At 43.8% G+C, this 12,423-nt stretch overlaps 1 protein-coding gene across 1 annotated transcript; it reads right to left on the bottom strand.

Annotated features, from left to right (window-relative positions):
* Window positions 1–4,428: 4,428 nt before the first annotated feature.
* On the bottom strand, window positions 4,429–12,118 carry mmadhcb (metabolism of cobalamin associated Db). Its single transcript, XM_079230807.1, has 8 exons — window positions 11,972–12,118; window positions 11,219–11,264; window positions 10,590–10,734; window positions 8,630–8,835; window positions 8,268–8,367; window positions 7,940–8,070; window positions 6,155–6,241; window positions 4,429–4,977 (listed from the first exon to the last, which is right to left on the bottom strand). Exons 2-8 carry the CDS (start codon window positions 11,225–11,227, stop codon window positions 4,783–4,785), a joined length of 873 nt encoding a protein of 290 aa, XP_079086933.1. The 5' UTR covers window positions 11,228–11,264; window positions 11,972–12,118; the 3' UTR covers window positions 4,429–4,782.
* Window positions 12,119–12,423: the final 305 nt, after the last annotated feature.

Raw genomic sequence — 12,423 nt, 5'->3', positions numbered from 1 at the left:
ATACACGTACTGTTTCGAAGCAAACAGGTTTTGACCGTGGTCGTGTCGATGGTTCGTGTCAAGACTTTGTCTTGTCTTATCCTGTCATGTGGTATCCTGTGTTGTTCTGTCACTAAGCATGTAAGATGAATTGGATACAAGTAGATTCAACATTGCTGATTTGATGCTATGGTGTCATGGTGCAATGGAATATGTATCAACAGATCGAAAGAGACACCAGAGAACGGGACAGGGATTTGTTGAACACGTGTCCGAACAAGTTCTCCCCCGTTCGCCCCCAGTGGCTGTAAGACAACATTGGATTTTTGTTAAAGTCACTACTATGTATTGATTGTTTTATAGCCTACGTTGTATATGTTGCTACACAAATACTACTACACTAATACACAGCAGGCTACAATATTTTGTGTGTTTTTATTATCATCACACTATTACTATACAGCGATTGTAAGCTATTATATTGTGTACGGAATTCTATTCTTCTCTCCTCTTCACTCCAACCTCCTCCACACTTTTCCATTTTTCCCTTCACAATAAAAGCCCGTACACAATATGTTAACACGCTAAATGCGTGTTATCATATGTAGTGACCCCTTGCCTATCAAAAAAAGGCCACTACATTGCTTTTTGCTCAGTTTAGAGATGCGTACAATTAACGATGTGGAGACATTCTCTGTCATAATCCATTTTACTAAACCGTAGACTAAAATAAATCATAATGTTTATTATCACAGGTTATCATGAGTTATCACACATTCAAAAACTGTTTGCTCTTGCCATTACAGCAATACCTGTCCTACTGATCCTCCTGATTATATTTACCTTTTGCTTAATTGACAACAGCCGTTCGCCCCAAGTGGTGTAAGGTTAAACAAAATGAAATAATCTATCTATCTATCTGTACATTTAGGATTGACAAAAGAAGAAAACCCGCAGCTCCTCCATTCTATGATCCTAAAACTGATTTACGGCAGATGACCTGTTGGAAATTTGTCTCCACCCACTCAGCTTGTCAGCTTTTGACGAGTGCTGGCACTTGAGCGGCGCCTGCCACTAACTCGCCGATAATACGCCGCTGACTCGCCGATAATACGCCGCTGACTCGCCGATAACACGCCGCTGACTCGCCGCTGAGTCGCCGCTGTCCTGACGCCTGCCACACGTTCGCCGCGGACTCGCCGCTGCTAGTGATCGCACTCGCTGTCTCTCTGTTCTTAAGTTTATTTAGCGCTTCAGAAACTTATGGATGTGTTGAAAGCACTCATAATTATATGACAGTGTTATTAGTACACCATACATATCATTATTGTAGAACATGATTAAGGTGATCGTGATGAGAATACAGAGAATCTCACTTAATTTATTTTCACTGCTCCAATTGATTGAGTTTCTGATTATGAATAATACATACATACTGATCCGCCCATACACATATTCAAACTCATATACACATATATAGTACATGATTCATACGTGCATACAGTACATATATCCTCATAAGTATATATTTATTCGTAAATATAATCTGATTGATTTGGGTGATGAAGCACTTCAAATTAGCCGATACATTTTCTCAACACTGACGCATTTAACTTGTCTGATATATTTGCGACGCTTATGTCTCGCAGCGGGGGCGCTGTTAAAGTTGCGTTCACGGCAACAATGTTGCAAAAACTTTGGATTATTCGCAATGCGTTTGCTGTGAATGACTACGGTACTGACTTCCTCATATGCCTTCATGATCATCTCCTGCTTCTCATTAGAGAAATAAAAAGAGGTTCCTCTGAGTTTATTTGTCATTGTGCTGTTAGAACATCGTGGTGTCAGTGCTCCATTATTATCCCTTCTGAAGAGGAGCGGGCGCGCGCATTTATCCAGATGACTGACGTCTGGCTAGAATTAACGAGACCGTTTCAGCGCGGATCAGCCGTGAAGAAACCCAGATAGCCTGATGTCAATCATCTCGCTAATGTAAGCTGGAGATTAGGACATTTGCTTGACTTTGTTTAGCCAGGTACGAGAAATAGGGCCCAGGTGAACCCGCGACACTGAACCGGATAAGCGGTTAAAGATAATGAATGAAATTAGTCACCGACTGTTTGAGTAAAGTAAATTGGAGTAAAGTGGATTTTTAATCTGCGGTTTCAGTGCCGTCTGAGTCGATCAGCTGTCTAACAAAATACCCGAAACATTAAATTGTGTGATTGTGTTTAGGCCAACAGAGAAGGCCCTGACGGCCCGCCACTGCTTATTGTAGCACTTTATGTAATAAATATGATACCTACACTATCTTGTATGAGTAAAAACACAATTCAGCATTTCCTGAATCATTTGACATAACAAGCTGCCCTTATTCATAAATAAGTAATACAGAGTTATTCTGAAACAAATCCTCCTGTTATCGGCGTTCAGCTCTCGTACAAAAACCACGCTTTCTGAAACATGGTCAACTAAACAGTGATAAAGTTCAGCAATGTCCATGTTACTGCCATCAAACCCACGTCCCCGTGACTGCAGTGTTACGTGGAAAATAAACTCTACTGGAACTCGATCTGCATCAGAACCGGCTGAGCTTGTTGAAAAACAAGCGGACGTGACCTTATGAGATCTGCACACAGCCGGTGAAACAATAAGCAAGAATGTAAACGAAGGTCAGCGGATCAAGTGTACAAATATCATGTGACTGGCCAAGGACAAGAAGTCCTCTTGACCTGGACCACGACTTGTGAGAATCGGATTGGTGGAAAGTGGCGTGAAGGAAGGTCTATAATTCTGAGTTGTTGTAAGATTATTATTAATATTAAACAAACCAATAAATGGCTTCCCGCTGGTCTTCCTCTTCATTTGCCACAACAAGCTCATCTCTCATCACTCCAGCCATCCCCTCCCTCCTGGAGCCTTGCAGGTCTGAGGCCAGAGGGCAGTGGGGGTCTCAGATAGCGACGTTCCTGCGCAGCACTCCGTTCTCCCTCTGGACTAAGTATGACCTCGTGGGTCACCTTGCTCAGTCCAGCCTCGGTCCTCGTCCAGCAACATAGCAACGCTGGTTTCATCCTCTCATCGCTCCGTCGCATGGTGGAGATGTGGTCCAGGTTGAGATCAGCCTCCAGTGTAGGAACTGTAGAGGGGTCTATGAGCTGGGCTCAGGCCTGGGGCTTGAAGCGGGTTGCTCTGTAGACCAGGAGGGCTAAGAAAGGGTTGGTGTGTTCCAGGACCCGTGTGCCTGTCTCCCAGCTCCTCTGCCTCACCGTGAGGGCTGGAGCTCTAGAGTACACATGAAAAACATTTTGTCTCTGCATTTACTCATCCTGAGCAGTGTGCTGCTATGAAGTGCCCGCGGAGCAACTGGGGTTCAGAGTCTTGCCACAAGGACACTTCAACTTGGGAGCTGTGGGGAGACCAGGGATGGACCCGTCTAGCTTGGGTTGCAGGACGACGACGCTCCCCATGAGCCACAACCGCATGAGAATAACACATAAATTGAATTGAATCTCTTTTTTAATACTTTAATACAATTTGTATATATATTTTTTTAATACAAGTTCTGGAACACAGAGATTCCGGAACTTTGACCTTCCGGAACCCAGAATCAGTTTAGCAGTGTTTGTATGTTTTAGTTCCAATTAATGCGTAAATGATCATTTGTTCTTAGTGGTACACACAAGTGACTTTAGAGAATTTGTGGCATTTATAATTGTTCTGGTATATAGGGGCTCCCTCCTACATTTCATGAGGATGAAATGTAGGAGGGAGCCCCTATTGGGGCAACCTGATTAAACATGTTTTCCGTCTGTGGTTTTGACCTGTTTGCATTTATAGAGAATGTTAATGTCAGAAATGTGCTCATTAAACACATTTCTTACTGCTTAAGTTCTGATAAACATTGTGGACCAATGATGAAAACATGATCAGGAAGTGATGTCATTTCCTTGTGAGTGGTGACGTAAGACTCGTGGAGCCGGTTGAAGACTTTCTTCAGTAGCAGGAATCTAAAAAGTGCCAGTGGGCTCTCAGCTGTACTGGGAACTAGCTTCCCATCAACCATTTCTTCTGTAGCTCTCAAAATTGTATGCGTTCCGTATTTGTTCAAGATGATTTTCACATTTCATGCAGTCGGCTCTCCAGAGGAAGTCGGATGAAATCCCCACCAGGATCCAAAGTGCACAGGTCATGCATCCCCACACCTTTGGTCATTTATCATAAAACAAGTATTATCATAAATACTTCAAGTTCTCTACAATAACAGTGGTTTCCCCGAATTTCTGTTTTCTGTTTTTGCCGCCTCTTGGCCAGGTCATCATTGTAAATGAGAATTGGTTCTCAATTGATTTTACCTGGTTAAATAAAGGTCAAATAAAAATAAAAAACATTTATTTCTGCTGCCTGTTTTCACACATTTAAGCAGCAGCAGCAGCAGCAGCAGGATGATCTATTTTCTGTATTTTAGAGTATTCAAGAAGCACATTTGAAGCTGGTAGGGTGAAGTGTATATTGTCAGGGAACAGTCAGCTACAGAGTTCATGAAATAACATGAAGACAGTTCAGACAACACAATGAGATGAGTTGAGACAGAGGACTGATGTTCCTGAGGGTTCTGAATCTAAAAGGTTCCACACACCTGAACCTTTCATATGAAGACCGAAGCTTTCAGCTCAGGTCTTCATATTAATGATTGTAATATATAAATACATACATATTGGAAGGTAAAAACAGGAAGAAGTAAGTTCATAATGTTCTTAAAGAATTGTGTTAGTTTAATGGCACCAGGGTTCTGAGATGTGTTCAGCTGCTCTGCAGCTTCTTCATGACGAGGCTGCTGGGTGGTGCGCTGGTGAATATCGTCCCCACAAACACATGCGTCCCCCAAAGAGAGTGTCGGATCACTCTGCAGCATCCCAGGTCCTCAATGTGAAAGCCCAGGTGGCGGTACCGGTCATCCGTCTCAAACAGAGTGTTGTTGGTGTACGAGCCAAAGAACTGGGGAGGAACACACATTCAGCAAATAGTTATGGGATCACATCCATCTCCAGAAAATAGATCAACTAACTCATGCAATTCACTTCAATACGAGTTTTGCTCAGTTTTTAAGAAATATAAAATGTATTTGTCATTTGTTCTGTTGAACTGATCATGAATTGTTGGTGAATGGTTCATTATTAACATCACACATGGTGGCAGTGTAACACAATGCAGAAAACATCACAGCACTCCAGACCAGTCTAAACCTCTTCAGAGCCTGCCCCCTTGAGCATCTGTTCACATCTGTCTTTCCCTCCATGTCTCCAGGTCATGCCAGAACCTCAGGATCACGTGTCACTCAAAATCCATCGTCAGGCTTCAACTTATGCGTTTGTGTCCTGTGAGCCAGATCAGACTAATCAGAGTCCTGTGAGGAGCTGCATGCAGCTATGGGCGGGGCTTAGAGGAGGGTTGGTTCCTGAAGACGCTGCAATACATCAGTTATAAAACGACTGGAGAGTATTTCTTCATGAATGAAGAGTGAAGAACTGTGGCTAAGTGGTTAGCATGCCTGTCCTTCAATCAGAGTGTTGGTGGTTCGCGCCCCAGCTCTGCTAGTCCATGTTGTTGTGTCTTTGAGCAAGACACTTAACCCCTAATTGCTCCCCATTGCTGTGTCTGCGGTGTATAGAGCAAACATGTAAGTTGCTTTGGATAAAAGCTTCAGGTAAACGTCTGTAAGAGTTCGATTAACAGATGGTTCATCCAATCCCTTTTCCAAACAGTTAGCTAAATAGTACCAATGAAGGCTGATAAAACTAATATCAGTAATATCATAAAATTAGTGACATCAGCACATGATCCGGCTAGCATTCATTCTCAAGTTGGAGGTGTAGGGACGATCCCAACAGTAAGTTGGTAAGAGCGCACTTCTGTGACCTGCAGCTAGAATGATGACGTAGAGCTTCATTATTACACAGCAGTAGCACAGTGACAGGAAACAGTTCTCCATGGCGGCAGTAGGGACAGTTAGATGCTGCTCATGGAGTCCAATCTGTGATACCCAATGACATTCCACCAAACAAACTACCTACGTATGTAATGCACTCATTGGATAAATGAAAGCTAAATAAAATGTAAACCCTTTTGGTGAGCAGATTCAGAAGTGGATGTCCAAGAGTGCCAGCTGTCTTACCGCCAGGCCGGAGGAGGGGTCGATGAAGTCGGCCCAGAAGCCGTCGCTCTGCAAGGCGGAGCAGATCTGCTTCGCTCCGTCAACGAACTGCAAAGAGACACAACGCAGTTAGTGGCTTCAGGAGTCACCTGGTGTTTGATGGTGGTGTGAAAAAGTAATCATTATGCAATACTACTGATATTTCATATATAGAAATCAACAACCTTCTTTTTAATTGACTCTGAAGTTGCAAGTGGGCTGATAGTAACATTTAGCTGGTAAACACACCATGTGCTCATTCCTCCCCGAGGCTGTGTCCCAAAACACTTCATTACAACAACAGAACTATTTGGAGGAACGAGCTCAGGGAAAACGGATGTTTGCTCCATGGCTGTCGCATCACAAGTCTGTAGGCTCCTCCTCCTCCAAAACCTACGTGACAATAAATGGTTCTGATGCATTCCTGGTCATATTATCTCATAATCCCGTGGTTGGTGATAATATATACACTCAAATGTTCAACAGTTGTTGTTTTTCTCCAGTGAATTACAGCAGGGGAAAGATAACTTAATGAATACAGTTTTGAGATACATTCATTAAGGATGCTCTGGCTAAGCGGACGTGTGGCTTCCATGAAGGCTGATCAGATTCTACATTAAACACATTGGCCTGCTTCCTCATTGCTCATTCTATCCATCCGGGGAGAGGGATCCTCCTCTGTTGCTCTCCTGAAGGGTTCTTCCCTGTGAAAGGGTTTTTACTATCTTTATTTGGAGATGATCCGATGTGAGGTCCCGGGACAGGATGTTATGTGTACAGATTGTAAAGCCCTCAGGATGATTTATATTTGTGATATATAAAATAAACTGAACTGAATTTGCTCTTTAATGTGCTCAGAACGACAGCGTGGACACACGCGCTCCACAGCCATCTGCAGCAGTAGTTTCACCATCTGTCTGATTGAGAATCTGGCAAAAAAAACACTGTTTATAAGAAGATATAGGCCAAAAGGATAAGTGATACATACGATATAATTAAATCTGGTAAATGATAAAATGCGTTCCATGCTTGCCAACCCTTTTGATTTCCCTGCTCCCAGAGAGACGAGCAGACGCACTCGCTGGCTCATTGTCTGGAGAAAAGAATTCCTTTAAAGCACAATTTAAATTGCATTCAAATAAGCAAAGAATTCCATTTCCACAAATCCTTTGATTAAATAAATACATTTTCTCTGAACGTGTAAATTATCTCTAACTCGTCAGCGCGGCCAGCAGGGGAACTAACAATGTTGCTTTTGGAAAAATACTTCATGAGATATTAGTGGATTTTCAATACAACGCTCCGGAGTTATTGGAACGTTAGGATCACACAGTAACAAGTAACACATTAACAAGTCAGTAAGTCCTACAAATATTTGGAACGTTGACGTTATGAATGAAGCTTTGAACTAGGTAGGCGAGTACGAGATCATATTTGTTGATCGGCCCCAAGGATCCTAACATTCCTCCTTTAGGTTTTAGTCTGTTGGAGAGAGCGGTCCCTAAACCAGTGGATACTTCAACACTTGTGAATTTGGAAAACATCAGCCGAGGACTTAGGGACTCAGTTCAGTTCAGTTTGTCAGCGGGACTACAGAAACACTGCGAGCCCCGTGCCCAAGAGACGGTGGACCGTGGGCCAAATCCTGCAGGCATTATGTTCCTTCCACAGGAGCTCTGGACTCTCTGATTGCCCCGCTAGTTGAGGATAAATCATTCATGCAGACCGACTCCCAGTCTAGCCAAACATAGAAGAACAGCAGCTCACCTTGTCAAGCATCTGCTCCCTCTCCTGCTCCACCTCCACACTCCAGGACGTCATATCGTTCTGGGTCTTCTGGGTCACTGTGACCACCATCATACCAGTGGATGGTGCTTCAGGAAACATGGCCTGGAACTCTGTTCATCACATCAGACAAACAGGAAGCACTTCATCAGCAGTAAGAGCAACATTCAGCATCTTTCCCTCCTGAAGATACACAGCTGTTCACTAAGGAACACACTGCCTGTTTCTTAGTAAAGTCTAAATTAAGGAGATGAACATGGATGTTATGGATAATTGGGCCAGTTGCTGCAGTGCAGCCTCCGTTCTGCACCTTTAGCGAGAAGCTCAGGGCAGGATTGCACGGCACACTCCAGACCGGCGCTGTCAAAGTACGGTTCAGCATTCTGAGACGAGGCCAGGTCATCGGTCTCCTGACACACACACACACACACACACACACACACACACACACACACACACACACACACACACACACACACACACACACACACACACACACACACACACACTTAAAGAAACAACACTGAGCATCACAGACCATAAACTCATCTCTCACGGCGACATCAGTCTCAGATGTTTGACTTCCGTCTGCTCCTTTTCCATAAACTGTTTTAATGAACCGTGTTGTGTCTCATTAATAAGGGAACATCACGTTGACGTCACTATACTTACAAATAACTCTCCGATGGCCTGGGCCAGAATGAACTCGTGTCTCTCGCTGCTGGACGGGGCCGACAGCACATCAGGGACCATGTGATGCGCCCGGCTCCTCTTCTGCTCTGCTAATCCCTCCAGGTGGCAGTCAAAGCCCACTTTACCAGGCAGCTGGAAACGCTGGTCCTGGGGTCCAAAGGGGCCCATGCTCTCATCGGGCCACACTGTCCATGAACAGAAGGACCGTTATCCACAGGGCATATGAACGAATGCTTAGTCTACACACCAACATCAATGGATCAGAGGAAGAGGCTGCACAGCTACAGTTGTGTGAAAAAGTGCACGCCCCCTTCCTGATTTCTTATCTTTTTGCATGTTTGCCACACTTAAATGTTTCAGATCGTCAAACAAATTTAAATATTAGACAAAGATAGCACAAGTAAACACAAAATGCAGTTTTTAAATTAAGGTTTTTATTATTAAGGGAACAAATTAATCCAAACCTACATGGCCCTGTGTGAAAAAGTGATTCCCCCCCCCCCCGTTAAAACATAAATTAACTGGTTTATCACATCTTTGGAAAGCTGAGTTCAATTTCTCTAGCCACACCCAGGCCTGATACTGCCACACCTGTTCTCAATCAATAAATCATTTAAATAGGACCTGCCTGACAAATTGAGGGAGACCAAAAGATCCTCAAAAGCTAGACTTCATGCTGCGATCCAAAGAATTATTATCCACAAATGGCGAAAACATGGAACAGTGGTGAACCTTCCCAGGAGCGGCCGACCGACCAAAATTACCACAAGAGCGCAGCGACGACTCATCCAAGAGGTCACAAAAGACCCCAGAACAACATCCAAAGAACTGCAGGCCTCACTTGCTTCATTAAGGTCAGTGTTCATGACTCCACCATAAGAAAGAGACTGGGCACAAAGGGCCTGCATGGCAGGGTTCAAGACGAAAACCACTGCTGAGCAAAAAGAACATAAAGGCTTGTCTCAGTTTTGCCAGAAAACATCTTGATGATCCCCAAGACTTTTGGGAAAACACTCTGTGGATTGACGAGACAAAAGTTTAACTTTTTGGAAGGTGTATGTCCCATTACATCTGGCGTAAAAGTAACACGCCATTTCAGAAAAGGATCATCCTACCAACAGTAAAATATGGTGGTGCTAGTGTGATGGTCTGGGGCGGTTTTGCTGCTTCAGGACCTGGAAGACTTGCTGTGGTAAATGGAACCATGAATTCTGCTGTCTACCAAAACATCCTGAAGGAGAATGTCCATCTGTTCGTGACCTCAAGCTGAGGCGCACTTGGGTTCTGCAGCAGGACAATGATCCAAAACACACCAGCAAGTCCACCTCTAAATGGCTTAAGAAAAACCAAATGAAGACTTTGGAGTGGCCTAGTCAAAGTCCCGACCTGAATCCGATTGAGATGCTGTGACCTTAAACAAGGCGGTTCATGCTCGAAAACCCTCCAATGTGGCTGAATTACAACAATTCTGCAAAGATGAGTGGGCCAAAATTGCTCTACAGCGCTGTAAAAGACTCATTGCCAGTTATCGCAAACGCTTGATTGCAGTTGTTGCTGCTAAGGGTTGCCCAACCAGTTATTAGGGAGCAATCACTTTTTCACACAGAGCCATGTAGGTTTGGATTTTTTTTTTTTCCCCTTAATAATAAAAACCTTCATTTACAAACTGTATTTTGTGTTTACTTGTTATCTTTGTCTAATATTTAAATGCATTTGATCTGAAACATTTAAGTGTGACAAACATGCAAAAAAGACAAGAAATCAGGAAGGGGCATGCACTTTTTCACACAACTGTATTTAACCATCGTGTTGCCTTTGATAACCTGTCAAAGCTTGTGTTCACACTCAAAGTGAAACACACTAGGATCTGTACCAGGCTTCTCATGTTATATTGCATCATCAGCTGCAGTTCATTCATGTTTAAAACCAGACATCCTACCCATGTCAGAGGGCATGAAGGCTACGCGGCGCTCATCAGGGCCCGACGAGCCGGCAGAGGAGGAGGCTCTGGCTGCAGCCACACGGTGCACCAGCACATGAAGCCCTGGGAGGTAACTGACCAGCCGGGCTCTGCTGCACAGCACCTGTGTGATGGATTCATAAAGAGTTCCTGTTATTCAGCCTCCCCTCATGTGTACAGCACATGCAACCGTTTCAAATGAGGCCCCGTCTACACAGTAACACATTCATTTAAAAGGGGATATGTTCCCCTCCGTTATAAACTCACTCTACCCTTTCTAGACGTCTTCAGTAACGTAGAGACATGAGAGCCTCTCTAGTCAGTGCTTGGTTTGTCCCTTCTGAGCTACTGTAGAAACATGGTGGTGCACCATGCAGGACTGAGAGGACCTGCTCCCTGTGTAGACCTGAAGAGCTTTAGTAACAGACATACGCTTAACGTGTTTATCATGTTATTATACATTTTAACTTTACTTTTGCACTGTTTATTGTCATGCACCAGTCACCATACTAAATGAACCCATTCTGAGCTAACAAAAACACAACAATTCTCAATCTTAGTTGTGAATATTATATACATTCTTCTGCTCTACTCAAACACAGACTTACACTGGTCATCCTGGCGGGCCGCTTCCCTGCAATGCCAGCTGTGTTTCTGTGAGAGAAAGAGGGAGAAGCAGTCAGGAACACACGATGCAGATCAGAACCTCACGAGCAACACGGGAACGGTTCTTCTACAAGAACTAAACGGTGCCGCTAAATAAAGTATTCTGGGATCCATAGTGTATAAGTGTCATTCAGCCCCATGCTGTACAGATAGCTGTAACCAAACAATGAGCAGTTATTCAGATGGGTCACTTCTTCTGCTACAGATTGTCACCTGACGTCACTACTGAGGAGTTACGGACACTATGTAACGTAGCCGCCACCTCTGACGTCACTGACTTTGAGTTACGGACACTACGTAACGTAGCAGTCACCTAACGTCACTACTGAGGAGCTACGGACACTACGTAACGTAGCCGCCACCTCTGACGTCTCTGACTTTGAGTTACGGACGTAACGTAACCGCCATCTCTAACGTCACTGACTTTGATGAGTTACGGACACTACATAACGTAGCCGCCACCTCTGACGTCATTACTAAGGAGTTACGGACACTACGTAACGTAGCCACCACCTCTGACGTCTCTGACTTTGATGAGTTACGGACGTAACGTAACCGCCACCTCTAACGTCACTGACTATGATGAGTTACGGACACTACGTAACGTAGCCGTCACTGACTCTGATGAGTTACGGACACTACGTCACTGACTCTGATGAGTTACGGACACTAACGCCACTGACAACAGAACTTACCTCGCGGCTCAAAGTTCAAAGTAGAAGTGAGGTTACGTAGCGTGAGACTTTCTATCCCTCGAGCAGATGTTTCGACAGAGCGAAGTCACTTCAGGCTAGTTAGCATAACCGCAGCAGCTAAACAAATTCATCCCGCAGGTTCATGCCTGCCAGATTCACCTTGAATTCGCGCATGCGCTGTTGTGAAGGAGAATCGTCTCTTTTGTTGTTTTTTTTTACTCGATTGTATGGCGCTTGATAAACAACCATAATACGCATTACCGCCACCTACTGACCGGAGTGTGTTATGGCTTTTCTGGATACATATTGTGATTATATATATATATATATATATATATATATATATATATATATATATATATATATATATATATATATCACAGTATAAATACCACACACTGTGTATACAAACTGAATGCAGTGTTTTAAACAGGTAACAGACTACAGATTAA

Source organism: Taurulus bubalis (assembly GCF_910589615.1).
Source record: "Taurulus bubalis genome assembly, chromosome: 15".
Lineage (NCBI taxonomy): Eukaryota > Metazoa > Chordata > Actinopteri > Perciformes > Cottidae > Taurulus > Taurulus bubalis.
The sequence above is the reverse complement of the archived record's forward strand: the minus strand, read 5'-3'. Positions and strand labels throughout refer to the sequence as shown.